General features: G+C 40.7%; 1 protein-coding gene across 1 annotated transcript in view; it reads right to left on the bottom strand.

The window, feature by feature from the left end:
- The window catches only part of LOC129558853 (adhesion G protein-coupled receptor E3-like), a 46,015-nt gene that overhangs the window by 14,615 nt on the left and 13,774 nt on the right, over window positions 1–17,626 (bottom strand). Inside the window, exons 5-12 of the mRNA XM_088838937.1 lie at window positions 17,163–17,309; window positions 14,834–14,895; window positions 12,775–12,870; window positions 10,257–10,434; window positions 6,384–6,503; window positions 5,102–5,295; window positions 2,027–2,185; window positions 258–452 (exon numbers count right to left, since the gene is read on the bottom strand). Coding sequence (XP_088695063.1) covers window positions 258–452; window positions 2,027–2,185; window positions 5,102–5,295; window positions 6,384–6,503; window positions 10,257–10,434; window positions 12,775–12,870; window positions 14,834–14,895; window positions 17,163–17,309 — 1,151 coding nt within the window. The remainder of the gene's footprint in view (window positions 1–257; window positions 453–2,026; window positions 2,186–5,101; window positions 5,296–6,383; window positions 6,504–10,256; window positions 10,435–12,774; window positions 12,871–14,833; window positions 14,896–17,162; window positions 17,310–17,626) is intronic.

Below are 17,626 nucleotides of genomic sequence, written 5' to 3'. Positions count from 1 at the left end.
ATGTGTGATTGACTCATTTTGCTGTACAGCAGGAACAAGCACAACCTTGTAAAGCAACCATACTCCAATAAAAATTAAAGAAAAAGCTGTTTTAAAAAAAGAAGAAGGGAATTCCCTGGCAGTCCAGTTTAGGAATTTGCACTTTCACTGTTGTGGGCTTAGGCTTAATCTTTTTTGGGGGAACTAACATCCTACAAGTCATGTAGCATGGCCAAAATAAAAAATAAGTAAGAAAGGGTTTTGGTTAATTCTCCTACCTCAGGCTCTGTCCTTTTGATGCCTGTGAGGAAGAGGAGGTGGGCCAGGAAGAGGCAGATGGAGAGCTGCAGGTGGAGGGAGGTGCTGGGGCTCTGGATGGATCGACACAGGAGGAAGGTGAGGGCCGCCAGGAGGAGGCAGAGCAGAGAGAGGCTCAGCCCCACGTAGGTGATCATGGTCAGCACGGGATCCTCCTAGATGCAGCAGGAGAAAAGAGACTCCAATTGGTTTTTGTTTTGGATGCTGTGGTTCCCAATAACCCAGGTCTTAGAACCCTCAATGCATGGTGTTAATTTCCTCGTGAAAAACTGAACAGATCAATAGTGGCCAAACCGCTCATAGTCCACTGGTGAAGAATTGGCCTACCAATGCAGGGGACATGTGTTCCGTCCCTGGTCCGGGAAGGTCCCACATGCTGTGGGGCAACTAAGCCCGTGTCCCACAACTACTGAGCCTGCCTGCTGCAACTACTGAGCCTGTGTGCTGCAACTAGTGAACACAGTTGCAACTCTAGCCTACATGCCCTAGAGCCCATTGATGGGCTCCTCTGCAACAAGAGAAGCCATCACAATGAGAAGCCTGGGCGCCACAGCTAGAGAGTAGCCCTGGCTTGCCACAAATAGAGAAAGCCCATGTGCAGCAATGAAGACCCAGGCAGCTGAAAGTAAATAATTAATTTTTTAAAAAGATTTAGAAAATCACAATGAAACATGACTTTCATCCCAACAGTGAGAAAATGATAATAAACAAAACTGTAACTTTTCTTGATCTCATTGGAGAGCCAAGAGGCAACATTAACTCAAGTTCTTCCCAAAAGAGAAGAGACAGAACTATTTCAACTTTAACAGAGCACAGAAGGAACATGTGGTTGCTACAGGACTGCATGTAAAGAAATCCACCAGAAATTCCTAAAGGCTGAATGCAGTGGTTTTGGATGACTAGGTTTCCCAGATACAAGGGGTGTTTCACTCACAAGTTCTATCCCATGAAAACATGAAAAGAGGCTCCATGCCACTAGTCATCAGGGTCATATACATTAAAACCACAGTGAGATACCACTATACACCTTCTAAAAGGGTTGTATATTTTTAACAGGAAAAAAAAATTTATATTAACGCATATATAGAAAGGGTCAGTCACTCAGTTGTGTCCGCCTCTTTGCGACCCCATGGCCAGGCTCTTCTGTCCGAGGGCTTCTCCAGGCAAGAATACTGGAGTGGGCTGCCATTTCCTTCTCCAGGGGATCTTCCTGAAACACAGTACTGATGAACCGATTTGCAGGGCAGGAATAGAGACTAAGACGTAGAGAAAGGACTTGTGTTCACAGCAGGGGAAGGAGAGGGTGGGACCAGTTGAGAGAGCAGCACTGGAGCATCTACACTGTGGCTTCTCAGGCAGCATTGAAACAACTACACTACCATGTGTAAAATAAAGAGCTAGCTGGAAGATGCTGTGTAGCACAGGGAGCTCAGCTTGGTACTCTGTGATGACCTAGTAGGGTGGGATGGGGTTTTAGGAAGAGGGAGACTCAAAAGGGAAGGGAATGTTGGTGTACATGTTCATGTTGGTGTATGGAGAAACTAACACAGCATTGTAAAGCATTGTCCTTGAATTTAAAACAATGAAAAGAAGAAAAGGAAGAAGAGAGGAAGATACATAGGTGTCACTGTTAATATTTTTTTCATCTTCTTTTTGAAGGTCCCTGCCTTCCATCCAGCACCGTCCTACAGCCCAGCTGATTTTCAGTCATGTGTGTTGATACACATACCTTCAGCTCGACTGAGGCCACGAGGATGGCAAAGGTGGACAGATGGCTGCAACTGCACACGGTTCGAGTTCCGTCGGAAAAGATCACATGGCACCCTTTGTTAGACCAGACCAGCTCATCCCAGTAGACACAAATAGACTTTCTGCTTTCCCCTATCATCTGGAAAGAAAATTGCTCTTCATGAGAGACTATCATTTAAAATCTGAAGCTTTCCACACATACACGTACACGCACACACATGAATGCTCACACACAATGAAATACTATTCAACCATAAAAAATGAAATAATGCCATTTGCAACACAGAAAGGACTAAAGGATATCATGCTTAGTAAAATGTCAGCCAGATAAAGACAAATGCTTATGTTATCTCCTATATATGGAATCTAAAAAATAAAACAAATGAATGGAATATACAAAACAGAAACAAACTCACAGACAGAGGAGACAAACTTATGATGACCAAAGGGGATAAGGAAGAGGGGAGAGACAAATTAGGACTATGGGATTAACAGATACAAACTCTTATCTATAAAAGAGATAAGCAACTACAATTTACTATATAGCACAGGAAACTATCCCCATTATTTTGTAACAACCTATAATGGAATATCGGAGAAGGCAATGGCAAGCCACTCTGGTACTCTTGCCTAGAAAATCCCATGGATGGAGGAGCCTGGTAGGCTGCAGTCCATGGGGTCGCTAAGGGTCGGACACGACTGAGCGACTTCACTTTCACACATTGGAGAAGGAAATGGCAACCCACTCCAGTGTTCTTGCCTGGAGAATCCCAGGGACAGGGGAGCCTGGTGGGCTTCCGTCTATGGGGTCACACAGAGTCCGACATGACTGAAGTGACTTGGCAGCAGCATAATGGAATATAATATGCAAAAATACTGAATTACCGTATTGAATGAATGCGTGTATGCTTAGTTGTGTCTAACCAGGATCCTCTGTCCATGGAATTTTCCAGGCAAGAATACTAGAGGGAGTTACCTTTTCCTTCTCCAGGGAATCTTCCCAACCCAGGGATGAAACCCGAGTCTCCTGCAGGTGCAGGCAGATTCTTTACCACTGAGTCATCTGGGAAGCCCACTGTATCGTATACTTGAAACAAACAAGGAATTCTAAATCAACTATACTCCAATAAAATTTGTTATATTAAAGTTTTTGCTTTTTAATTTTTTATACAATTTAAATGTTACTTTCCATTTACAATAATTACAAAATTTTGTTTACACAGAAACAGACTTGTAGACATAGAGAACAGACTTGTGGGGTGGGGAGGGAGAGGGATGGACTGGGAGTCTGGCATTCGTAGACGCTAACTATTTATTTACAATGTATAAACAAGGTCCTAATGTATAGCATGGGGAATTATATTAAATATCTTGTGAGGACAATTTTTAATGTGTTTTAAAAATCATGAGATTCAGTTTTTCTTTCTTTTTTTTTTTTATTTTACAATATTATATTGGTTGGTTTTGCCATACATTGACATGAATTCGCCCCAGGTGTACATGAGTTTCCCCTCCTGACCGTTTTTCTTTTTTATGGCTTTACTGAGGTATAATTGATATACAAAGGTAAAAAATCTACCTGCTAATGCAGGAGATGCAAGAGACATGGATTCAATCTCTGGGTTGGGAAGATCCCCTGGGGTAGAAAATGGCAACCCAATCCAGTATACTTGCCTGGAGAATCCCATGGACAGAGGAGCCTGGCGGACTACAGTCCCTGGGGTCATAAGAGACAGACACGACTGAACACACAACACACTACGTAAAACGTGATGAGTTTGGGTATATGCAAACACCTGTGACACCATCACCACCATCAAAGGAACAAAACAAACCCAACACTTCCTGAAGTTCCCTGTGTCCCTTTGTTTCTGCTTTGTTTGTTTGTTTTTTGTGGTAAGAACACTGACTGTGAGATCTACCCTCTTAACAAATTTTGAAGTGCTGATGCCATATTCACTATAGGCTTTGTGATATAAAGTATCTTTTACTTAGAACTGGAAGACCAAAGAACAAATTCTTCTTCAATTAATTAGAGGCTCAAGTTTCAATTCTGGGGTCAGAAATGAAATCCTAATATTAAAAAAAAAAATCTTTCATCTGACTTTAAAACAAATTTTATTTATTTATTTTTGGCTGTGCTGGGTCTTCGTTGCTGGGCAGTGTTGTCTCTAGTTTCAGAGAGCAGGGCCTACTCTCTAGCTGTGGTGCACGGGCTTCTCACTGTGATGGCTGGCTTCTCTTGTTGCTGAGCACGGGCTCCAGGGCACGTGGGCTTCAGCAGTTGCGACACATGAGCTCATCATTGCAGCCTGAGGGCTCTAGAGCACAGACTCAGTAGTCGTGACACACAAGCTTAGTTGCCCTGAGGCACATGGGATCTTCCCGGACCAGGGGTCAAACCCACGTCTCCTGCATTGGCAGGTTAATTATTTGCCATGGAGCCACCAGGGAAGCTCTCATCTGACTTTTAATTTTTTAAGTTGAGTCTTTTATTTTTTCCAGCTTTATTGAGAAATGCTTGACATATAACTGTACATACTTAAAGTATGTGACTTGATGATTTTACTTCAAGAGACCTTACTGTGAATATCTTGGGCTTCCCTGGTGGCTCAGTGGTAAAGAATCTGCCTGCCAGTGCAGGAGACACTGATTCAATCTCTGGATCGGGAGGAATACCCTGGAGAAGAAAATGCCAACCCACTCCAGTATCCTTGCCTGGAAAATTCCATGAATGGAGGAGCCTGGCTGGCTCTGGTCCATGGGATTGCAAGGAGTCACGTTTATCTGTTCATTTCCCAACAGTAAATAAGGCTACAGTTTTTTTTTTTTAAATCACTTTTTAGTCTGTTGAAGGAATAATTCCCATCATGTAATTTTTGGACTAACTCTTAACCAAGGACTGGGTTGAATTTCAAATCTCCATCAACAATTTCTGATAAATCAGCCTGGGCAGAAAGAACTGACTGTAAAAGCCATACTTTTTCACTACTAGGTTTATAGGTGTGATCAGTAGAAATTTCTAGGTGTTCAAACAGGTGGATATTTTGCCCACCTGTTTATGGTGAAACGTGAAGTTCACGGGTTTGGTCAGGGAACAATTCTTCTTGCATCCTGTGGTACCACTTATCACCTTGGAATTCAGTTGAAAGTGATCCAGCTTTTCATCAAGAGTTAGGTTTTCCTTAGACACAAAGGAGCCATCTAAGATGGACCCGAAAGACTTGTAAGAAATAAAGACCACAGCACCTGAAAGGAAGCAAAGAACCGATGAACCTGAGGAGGAGACTGGGGAATGTGTTGCCAGTTAAGGATTTATCTGGCCAGTTTCTTAGGAGTCAGATATGGAATGTAGGACTCAGAATCCTAATTTATTAGACCATACATCCTTGAAAAATAGATGGGAGACATTACAAAATCTTTCCACTTGAAGGATGTTAAGGCTATGTCTGGATTCTAGTAGAGATATCCCCTCTGTCCCTAGCAGCACAGTTTACAATAGTCAAGATATGGAAGCAATCTAAGTGTCCTCCCACAGATGAATGGATAAAGAAGTGGTATATATATACACACAATGGAATATTATGCAAACATAAAAAGAATGAAGTCTTTCCATTTGCAGCAACATGGATGGACCTGGAGGGTATGATGTTATGTTAGTGAAATAAGTCAGACAGAAAAAGACAAATCCCACATGATTTCACTTCTATGTGGAATCTAAAACACAAGACAAAAGAGAAACAGATTCATGGACACAGAAAACAAAGTGGTGGTTTTGAGAGGAGAGAATATGAAGGGGGCATGGGAAGAAGACAGGTGACAGGGATTAAGAGGTACCAACTTTCAGCTGCAAAATATATGTCACAAAGATGTAATTACAGACAGAGAATATAGTCAAGGATACTGTAACAATTTTGTATAGTGAAGTGATCATTCATAATGTATAAAAGCATCAGATCAGCCTGTGGTATGCCTGAAATTGAGCATCCCTGGTAAAGAATTCCCTGGTAAAGAATTACTGCTCAGCAGTAAAGAATTCGCCTGCAGTGCAGGAGCTACAGGTAACATGGGTTCGATCCCTGGGTCGGGAAGATCCCTTGGGGGCGGGCATGAAAACTCAAGGCAAGAATACTCTTGCCTTGAGAATCCCCATGGACAGAGGAGCCTGGTGGGTGGCAAAAAGTTGGACACAACTGAAGTGACTTAGCATGCATGCATGCATGAAATTAGTATAATATTGTGTATTAATTGTTAATATAACTCAATAAAAAATAAGAGTAAATTTCCCCTGCCCCCAATTCTTGAGATGTTGAGATAATTTAGGTAATTTCTATTACCTCCAGATCCTCCTCCAGTGACAACAGTGCAATCGATGTCCATTGTCTCCTTTTCAATCTGTAATTTAACTATCTCATTTTCTGTTTTGCAACCATTCTTGATGGTCAGTGCTTCAATAACTAAAAAAAAAAAAAACAAACAGAAAATCTGCATGAATGTTGGAAATCCTTATAAGCACTTATTTTAAAATATAATTTCCTTGTCCATCTCATTTTAAAAAGTGACAAGGACTTCCCTGGTGCCCAATGGTTAGGAATCCATGCTCCCAATGCAAGGGGCATGGGTTTGATCCCTGGTCAGGGAACCAAGATCCCACATGTTGCATGGTGTGGCAGAAAATAAATAAAAATTAAATTAAAAAAATGACAACTGTAGGAGCTTCAGATGAAAACTGGAGTTTGGGTGATGGAGTTGGAGTGGACACATAGAAGCTGTTGACTTTATTTGGGTACCCAGTCTCTTATTGGAGGGAAGAAATTCAATATGTAAATAACCTCAGATACGCAGGGAAACCTGGCAAGCTGCAGCACATGGAGTAGCAGAGTTGGACATGAAGGAGTGACTGAACTCACTTACTTATGCAGATGAACTCACTTACTTATGCAGATGGCACCACTCTTACAGCAGAAAGCAAAGAGGAACTAAAGAACCTCTTGAAGAAGGTGAAAGAGGAGAGTGAAAAAATTGGCTTAAAACTCAACATTCAAAAAACTAAGATCCTGGCATCTGGTCCCATCACTTCATGCAAATAGATGGGGAAACAATGGAAACAGTGATGGACTTTACTTTCTTGGACTTCAAAATCATTGTGAACAGTGACTGCTGTCATGAAATGAAAAGATGCTTGCTCCTTGGAAGAAAAGCTATGACAAAGCTAAACAGCGTATTAAGCAGAGACATTACTTTGCCAACAAAGGTCTGTCTAGTCAAAGCTATGGTTTTTCCAGTAGTCATGTATGGATGTGAGAGCTGGACCATAAAGAAGACTTGAGCGCTGAAGAACTGATGCTCTTGAACTGTGGTGTTGGAGAAGACTCTTGAGAGTCCCTTGGACTGTAAGGAGATCAAATCAGTCAATCCTAAAGGAAATCAGTCCTGAATATTCCTTGGAAGAACTGATGCTGAAGAAGCTGAAGCTCCAATCCTTTGGCCACCTGATGCAAAGAACCGACTCATTAGAAAAGGCCCTGATACTGGGAAAGATTGAGGGCAGGAGGAGAAGGGGACGACAGAGGATGAGATGGTTGGATGGCATCACCGACTCAATGGACACGAGTTTGAGTAAGCTTCAGGAGACAGTGAAGGACAGGGAAGCCTGGCTGCTGCAGTCCATGGGGTCGCAGAGAGTCAGACACGACTGAGTGACTGAACAACAACAACACTATGTCATTTACTGTTGATACTAGGGGTTTCCCGGGGGGCTCAGTGGTGAAGAATCTGCCTGCCAATGCAGGAGGTGCCAGAGATGCGGGTTCTGTCCCTGGGTCAGGAAGATCCCTTGGTGAGGAAATGGCAACCCACTCTAGTATTCCTGCCTGGGAAATCCCATGGACAGAGGAACCTAGCAGGCTACAGTCCATGGGGGTCTCAAAGGGTTGGATGCGAATTTGCAACTAAAAACTAACACCAAATAAAATACATCACTAATGAGAATCTACTTTCTAGAATCTACAGGGTTCTCTACTCAGTGCTCTGTGGTGACCTAAATGGGAAAGAAATAGAAAAAAAAAAAGAGGATATGTAGCTGATTCACCTTGCTGTATAGTTGAAACTAACACAACACTGTAAGGCAACCATACTCCAAAAAAAAAAATTAATTAAAAAAGAATCATAAGACATCTTCTTTCTTCCCTTCTTCTCTCCATACTCACTCTTCTGTCCCTTTTCTTTTGAATAAGCTAAATATTTTCATCATCTTCATATTAATCAACTTCAGCACCAAACTCTCTCTCAAACTCCATATGCACTCTGGTAGCAAATCCAGACCTTTTGCTGAAAAGACACCAACCTTGGTATGAATCTGATTTGGGGCACTGACTTCATCTGGCCCACCAGTAGATCTCTCCTGGCTCATCCCAATCATCTAACTGCATTCAATGCATTGTTCCCCCAGAGAAGCCAGTGGGATCCTTTCAAAATGTGAATCAGATAGGGTCTCCCTGAATAAAAGTCAGTGTTCTTACAATTCCCAGAAAGACCCTGCTTGATCTTGCCTTGCATCAGTTCCTTGACCTGAAGGTCAAGTCACCTTCAGCCACTCTGCAAGTATCTCCAACACACCAGGAATGCTCACCTCAGGCCCTCTGCCCAGGATCATTCTCCCCCAGATATGCACGCAGCTCACTTTTTCTTCTTCAAGTCTTCTTACAAATCTTGCCTTCTCTCCAAGCCTACTCTATTCACTCTAATTAGCATCACAAACTGCTTCCCTGACATTTGCTGTGTCCCTCACCTCCTCTCTAAGACAGAAAAATTTGATTACATCAAAAGTGAAAACATCTCCACTCAAACATCCTTTCAACAAACCACAGATTGGCAGAAGATATTTAGAAACATAAATGAGGTGCATCATATGTAAAGAGCTCCTAAATATCAATAAGATAAAAACCAAAAACACAACGGACAAAGAGCAAAAGGATAAGGGAAAATGGACAAAAAATACTGATCAGAATAATCACAAAAATGAAACCTAATGACCAGCATAAAATAGAGACATCTAATCCACTAGTCGGAGAAGGCAATGGCAAGCCACTCCAGTACTATTGCCTAGAAAATCCCATGGATGGAGGAGCCTGGTAGGCTGCAGTCCATGGGGTCGCTAAGGGTCAGACATGACTGAGCGACTTCACTTTCACACATTGGAGAAGGAAATGGCAACCCACTCCAGTGTTCTTGCCTGGAGAATCCCAGGGATGGGGGAGCCTAGTGGGCTTCCGTCTATGGGGTCACACAGAGTCGGACACGACTGAAGTGACTTAGCAGCAGCAGTAGTAGCAGCAATCCACTAGTAATCAGTGATATTCAGATAAAACTGTAGTGAGATATCATTGCTTACACATGATGTTAGCAGGAAAAAAGAGCCTGAAAACTTAGAGGTTATGAGGGGGACAACTATATTTCAACAAAATAATTTTTTAAAGTGGAATTTTATCCTCTAATTGATGACAGCACCATGGCTTTTCTGTTCATATATTCATTCATTTGTTTGACAATTAGCAAATACTTCTAGGGTGCTTCTCTGATGGCTCATTGGGTAAAGAATTCACCTGCAATGCAGGAGACACAGGAAATTTGGGTTCAATGAGTCAGGAAGATCCTCTGGAGGAGGAAATGGCACCCCACTCCAGTATTCTTGCCTGGGGAATTTCATGGACTGAGGAGCCTGGCAGGCTATAGTCCATAGAGTCACAAAGAGTCTGATATGACTGAGTGGCTAAATACACAGCACAAATCCTTCTAGGTATCAAGACAATTTACTAGGTGCTCTTTATGCCCATGGAAGCCTTGTTAATTCTAAGAGTAAAGACTGCTTTATCCTTCAGTGTATCCTTGATAAAGATTTATACACAAGAACCCTAGGGTGACTCGGATTAAAAGTGTCAGTACACACAGCCACAAAAGATTCACTTTAAAAATAGGTTAGACTTGAAAGATGAATGGTTGCTCCAGTCAAATGAACTTTCAAGCCTCATCCAATGCAAACTTAGGGTTCTGAAGAGAAATAAGATATTTCATGTCAAGTACATACACAGATTTGGCCAGTGTAAAGAAAGAGAAGGCTGTTTTCTGCCAATGAAATTGTAGCTCAACCAGCATTTCCTGAACCCGACTAAGTTTGAGAGTCTGCCTGAGTATCTACGACTGCAGCTTACCCATAAATTGTGACTCTCTCCTCAGCGTTCCTCCTGTGGGTCGACTGAGGGCAGCTTTATAGGCTGCCAACTGCACTCTATGAAGATACCGTGTCACCAAACGGGCAGTTTCTTCCTTGTGTTCCTGAGATGGCTTGGTGGTGATGTTGCTGAAGTTGCCAAAAAAATCGTCTGTTTCCTGCCATACAAATAGTGAGTGTGAAGACGTAGAGAACAGATTTGTGGTTGCTAAGAGGGAGAGGGTTGGGAGAGGGATAGACTGGGAGTTTGGGATTAGCAGGTGCAAACTATAATACATAGGATGGATAAAAAACAAGGTCCTGCTGTATAGCACAGGGAAATACATTCACTATCCTGTGATAAACCATATGGGAACAAATAAATTTAAACATTATGAGTGCATTTATAAAATAGAAACAGACTGACAGATTTCTAAAACAAACTAATGATTACCAAAGGGGAAACATAGGATGCAGGGAGGGACAAATTAGGAAACTGGGATTAATATATACAGGGTAAAAAACATGGTCTACTGTATAGCACAGGGACCTATACTCAACATTCTACAATACCCATATGAGAAAAGAAGCTGTAAAAGAATGAATATATATATATAACTGAATGTCTTTGCTGTATACCTGAAACTAACAACATTGTCAATTAACTATACTCCAATAAAATTTTTAAACAAGAATAAAATACTTAGGAAGAAACAAAAAATAGAGTGTGATACACCAATAAAAATTTTTCTAAAAAGAATGAAAATGAATAAACAAAAAAGTAGTGGATGTGAAAATGACTATTGTCTAGGAGGAAATCATAAAAGGAAACTAAGATTACAGTTTCTATTTTCCAGATATTTCTTGAAAGCTTCTGTAACTATGAGATTTCTCTGGGAATATTTCCATTGCTCAATAGCAGAAGAAGGGAACAGTGTAGGGAAAAGGCGTGAATGTTTAAACAAAGCAGGAAGAAACTCAGACCTTACACTGTCACTTCATTCCATTGTGAAGTAATCGAATATTTTTAATTCACTGGTCCTAGATTTTGCATCAACTTCTACCTGGTTTCCTGGGTGGAGAAGATCCCCTGGAGGAGGAAATGGCAACCCACTCCTGTATTCCTGCCTGGAAAATCCCATGGACAGAGGAGCCTGGTGGGTTACAGTCCGTGGGGTTGCCAAGAGTCAGACACCACTGAGCGACTGAGAACACACGCATGCTACCTGGTTTCACCTTTGCTTTTCTGCTAAATTCTCCTGCCTTTGTACTTTCTCTTACAGCTTTTTATTTTTTATTTTATTGGAGGCAAATTACCTTACATTAATATATTGGCTGGTTTTGCCATACATTGACACGAATCCGCCCCGGGTGTACATGTGTTCCTTTTCTTGAACCCCCCTCCCACCTCCCTCTTCCCCATATCCTCCCTCCAGGTCATCCCCGTGCACCAGACCCAAGCATCCTGTATCATGCGTCGAACCTGGACTGGTGATTCATTTCACATATGATAATATACATGCTACAACGCCGTTCTCCCAAATCATCCCACCTTCACCCTCTCCCACAGAGTTCCAAAGACTGTTCTATACACCTATGTCTCTTTTGCAGTCTCATATACAGGTTTAAGGTTACCATCTTTCTAAATTCCATATATATGCATTAGTATACTGTATTGATGTTTTTCTTTCTGGCTTACTTCACTCTGTATGCTACTGCTAAGTCACTTCAGTCGTGTCCGACTCCGTGTGACCCCATAGACGGAAGCCCACCAGGCTCCCCCGTCCCTGGGATTCCCCAGGCAAGAACACTTGAGTGGGTTGCCATTTCCTTCTCACTCTGTATAATAGGCTCCAACTTCATCCAACTCATTAGAACTGATTCAAATGCATTCTTTTTGATGGCTGAAAAATACTCCATTGTGAATATGTACCAAAGCTTTCTTATCCATTCATCTGCAGATGGACATCTAGGTTGCTTCCATGTCCTGGCTATTATAAACAGTGCTGCAATGAACATTGGAGTACATGTGTCTCTTTCAATTCTGGTTTCCTCGGTGTGTATGCCCAGGAGTGCGATTGCTGGATCATATGGCAAAAGTCTACATGCAATAAACGCTGGAGAGGGTGTGGAGAAAAGGGAACCCTCTTACACTGTCGGTGGGAATGCAAACTAGTACAGCCACTATGGAGAATAGTGTGGAGATTCCTCAAAAAACTGGAAATAGAACTGCCATATGATCTTACAGCTTTTTAGTATACCCCTGAAGAAACAGTCAATTGTCATCCAATATGGGAAAATGTTTATTTTCAGAAAAGTAGGAAGGGAGAGACCTCTGTGTCCAATAGAAATAAGGTTAAAAATCTACACGTGCGGTTTGGATTTCTCCTGTGATGTGGAGACCCAGAAAGGAAAAATCTAACTTATAATTAATTCCTTCAGGCATATTGGAGAAAGAAAAAGATGGAGAATTATCTAATGTGAGAAAACATTCACAGAAACTGGGAATGATTTCAAACCTGTAACACAAGTGTGACGTTGTCATCTTCTGGCACTCCTTTTGTCACCATGGTAACAGAGCTAATCCTTATGTTATTTGGGTTCTTGGTGGTGTCCTAAAGGAAAGAATAGAAACATATAAATAGCTTTCATTCATTTAGAAGCATCCAGATATTGTTCTCAAGTTCTCGGAAGCTTTATTAAAATAGTTGGTCCTGGGAGAAAAATACTCTGACATATCTGTGAATACAAGACTGCAAAATTAAACACACTTCTTGGAGTTTAACACACACACAATGTAAATAAAGTTCAATACATTGTTTTGGGACTAGTGGGTATCCATTTGAAAAGAGTGAATCAGTTCAATACCCACCTCATTATTCTCAAAAATAATTTCTGGAGAGCTTACCTGTCAAAAATGCCTAAATATTCCCAACTATTAAGTTAATCTTTTTCCCCCACTGAGAAAATTAAAATTGGAGGAGGGGCAATTCAAATATATAAACTTTGGGGGATGGAAGTAAAGCAATCAAATGCCATTCATAATAGTCAAAATATTACAATTTATTTATATTTTTATATATTTTATATAAAATCTTTATTTCTATAAAACCTTTGTGTATAACAGATAATGATGAAGACATGTCTTTCCACTCTCCATTTTAATAAAAACAACCTTCATAGCATATTTACCTTTATTCTTTTTTTCCCAGCTTTATTTATTCTCCTCCTACTCTACTGTTTTTTTCTGGCTTGTGTATGTGTAATTTCTTTTTTAAAAAATTAATTAATTTATTTTAATTGGAGTATACAATATTGTGGGGTTTTTGCCATACATCAACATGAGTCAGCCATGGGTATACATGTGTCCCCCAATCCTGAATCCTCCCTCCCTCTTCCCTCCCCACCCCATCCTTCTGTGTTGTCCCAGAGCACTGGCTTTGAGTGCCCTGCTTCATCCATTGAACTTGCATCGTTCATCTGTTTTACATATGGCAATATACATGTTTCAATGCAATTCTCTCAAATCATCTCACCCTCACCTTCTCCCACATAGTCCAAAAGTCTGTTCTTTACATCTGTGTCTCTTTTGCTGTCTTGCATATAGGGTCGTCATTACCATCTTTCTAAATTCCATATATATGTGTTAGTATACTGTATTGGTGTTTCTCTTTCTGACTTACTTCACTCTGTATAATAGGCCCCAGTTTCATCCGCCTCATTGAATTGACTCAAATGTGTTCTTTTTTATAGCTAAGTAACATTCCATTTACCTTTATTCTTGACTGTGACTAGAGAGAGTCTGTTTTCCAAAAGTGCACTTTAACCTAAATGGTCTAGAAGGCAGGTTTTTAAAGTCCTATAAGTTCTATATGACACTGGACAATTTAGATAAAACTGCAAATAATTTTTAATGAAACAAAGGACTGAATTTTAAAAATTTATCTTACGGGTGTAATATTGATTTCCATATTGTCTCAATGTAACATACATTTGTTTTGTAAGTCACTTTTGAAAGATTTCTTTGCAATAACACACAGCACTTGCAACAGTGAAATTATATCAGCCATAATGATGGTTAAATTGAGGGGGTGTGGGTGTTTACTGCTTTTTAAAAAAAATAATTTGGCCGTGCCATTTAGCATGTGAAATCTTAGTTCTGTGACCAGGGATTGGAAGCATGGAGTCTTAACCACTGGACCACTAGGGAAGTCCCAGATGGCTTCTTTTTTATAATTAATTCTGTACAGAACTAGTATTGACTGAGAACACTTCATGGCTGCCATATATTCTCCAAACAATACATTGTTGCTCAGAAAGAAAGCAATCGATAAAACAAAATACGGAAGAAATAGAAGAGGATGTGAAAATATTAATATCAAGAAACACCTTTTTATCCTCAGAGACCATTAAGTGTATGTGCGCTGGAAGGTGTGTGTGGGGGGTTGATTTGAACCCTTGTTTTATATTTTATATTTAGGCATATTCCCTCTAGAGAGTATTTTATTTGTAATTACTGTTTATTTCCACATACTGGTGGTGGGCACCAAACGCAGATTTACAAAGATGGAAACATACCTGTTGTTTATAGTCTTCCGAAAATGTAACTTGGGTTGGGATAGGGGACCTAGGGTTGATTCCTAGAAATAGAATGAGAATTAAAAAACAAAAAAAGAAAAACAGAAAAGTTTCTTCCCAGTCTGAAATTGGGAAAATTTCCCTCCCAACTTTTCCTTTTTCCAACTTCCTTCCAGCTTTCTTTACAAAAGGGATTATGGGATTTCTGCTCCTCATCATGCCTGCTGGTTGTCATGTCTGCTAGCCAATTGAAGTGTTTGTGTGTATATGTGTGTGTTTGTGTGTGTGTTAGTCACTCATTCATATCTGAGTCTTTGTGCCCCCATGGACTGTAGCCCACCAGACTCCTCTGCCCATAGAATTCTCCAGGCAAGAATACTGGTTTGCCATTCCCTTCTGCAAGGTATCTTCCCCAGGGATCAAACCTGGGTCTCCTGCATTGCAGACAGATTGTTTGAGTAACAACAATCTGAGGGAAGCCCAAAATTGAAGTATAGTTTATTCATAATACTGTATTAGTTTCAGGTATATAACATAGTGATTCAATATTTTTATATAGATTATACCCCATTTAAAATGATCACAAAGTAATGGGTATATTGCCGTCTGCTATATATCATTGTTGCTTATTTATTTTATACTTACTTTTTCGTACCTCTTAATTCTATACCCCTACCTTGCCCCTCCCCCTTCTTCTCCCCAATGGTAGCCACTAGTTTGCTGTCTGTTTCTGTTTTGTTATATAGCTATTTGTTCTATTTCTTAGAGCCCACATGTAAGTAATATCACACAGTATTTGTCTTTGTCTGACTTATTTCCCTAAGCATAATACTCTCTAGTCCATACTGTGCAAATGTCAGAATTTCATTGTTTTATGGCTGAGCAGTGTTCCATTCTGTGTATATCTCTATCTGTCTGTCTCTGTATCTCACATCTTCTTTGTCCACTTATCTGTTTATGGACACAGATTGCTTCTGTATTTTGGCTATTATAAACACTACTGCTATGAACATAGGGATGAATGTATCTTTTCAAATTAATGTTTTTGTTTTCTTCAGATATATACCCAGGAGTGGAATTGCTGGATCATATCACAGTTCTATGTTTAGTATTTTGAGGAAACTCCATATTGCTTTCCATAAAGTGAAAGTGAAGTCACTCAGTCATGTCCGCCTCTTTGCAACCCTGTGGACTGTAGCCTGCCAGGCTTCTCCTCCGTCCATGGGATTTTCCAGGCAAGAATACTGGAGTGGGCTGACATTTTCTTCTCCAGGGGATATGCCCGATGCAGGGATCAAACTCAGGTCTCCCACATTGCAGGCAGACTCTTTACCCTCTGAGCCACGAGGGAATCCCTTGTTTTCCATAGTGACTACACAAATACCGCCGACAACGTCCAAGGGTTTCCTTTACTCCACATCCTCTCCAACATTTATTTGTAGACTTTCTGATGACAGCCATTCTGACAGGTGTGAGGTGTTACTTCATTGTGGTTTTGATTTGCAGTGCTCTGATGTTCAGCAATGTTAAACATCTTTTCATGTGCCTGGTGGCCATCTGTATTTCTTCTTTGAAAAAATGTCTATTCAAGTCTTTTGCTGATTAGGGATACTAATCTCTAATCCATTTTATCATTTGTAAATATTTTCTCCTATTATGTGGGTTATCATCTCATTTTTTTTTAACTTTTTATTTTATATCGGAGTATAGATGATTAACAATGTTGTATTAGTTTCAGGAGTACAGCAAAGTGCTTTAGTTATGTCTCTATTCTTTTTATAAAATAATTTGTCTTTTCATTTTTTAATTGAGTTGCCCCGTTTCAATGTTTCAGTAGAAGTCAGAAAGACAAATTAAAATACGAATAAATTGGCAACCACTAGGGGGAGTCTTTTGTGTTACCTTAACAGGAGCTGCACATTTGGAACATATCTCTGCTCAGTAGTAAAGAATTGCCTGCCAAAGCAGGAGACGCAGGAGACCTGGATTTGAGCCCTGGATCCGGAAGATCCCCTAGAGGAGGCCATACCAATCCACTCCAGTATTCTTGCCTGGAAAACCCCATGGACAGAGGAGCCTGGTGGGCCACAGTCCATGGGGTCGCAAAGAATAGAACATGATTGAAGTGACTGAGCACTCATAAACATGTGTGAACACATACATGTTAAGCACACATAAGCACACATAAACAGCTGCATCAAAGGACAGTGTTTAGATGCTGAGGTTATTAGCATCAGATCCATACTGATGCATTGTTTTCCTTCACTTGTTTACCTCAACTCTTTCTCTCAGAAAATTTTCACCTGAAGGCGTCAGAGAATCTGCTTACTTATGCAAGTTCCTCCGGGCTCAGTAAATTGAGTTCTCCCATCAGGTGTCTCAAACCCAGGATTGCAGACACATAAGTAGCTCCCCCGGGTGTTCTTACACCTGGCTGTCGGTGAACACAGTGCAGGGTTCAGGCATTCATTCTTATCTGTGGCAGGAAAAGGATGAAGAGTGAATCAGTCAGTGACAGGGCTCCGTGGGGTCACTCAGGGCTCCATGAGTTTACTTCACAAGCGTGGCATGTCCACCACACACAGGTCACAGTCTGTGCATTTCAAGGCACGCACTTTGGTTTGCTCAAGGCTGTCTCAATATACAGTTGAAAGTTTTGCCTCTAGAAAACCACTAAGTGCCAACCCAACCGAGATGGTCAGCCAGTGTCAGAGCAGTAAACAGGATTACTCGTATTTACTTTCCATTTTTAAAATTAATTTTTATTGGAGTATACAAGACATTTTTTTTTCC

This window comes from Moschus berezovskii, chromosome 8 (genome assembly GCF_049115385.1).
Source record: "Moschus berezovskii isolate FMDL1 chromosome 8, NW_MosBer_1.0, whole genome shotgun sequence".
NCBI classification, from domain to species: domain Eukaryota; kingdom Metazoa; phylum Chordata; class Mammalia; order Artiodactyla; family Moschidae; genus Moschus; species Moschus berezovskii.
This window is presented reverse-complemented; position numbering and strand designations above follow the sequence as displayed.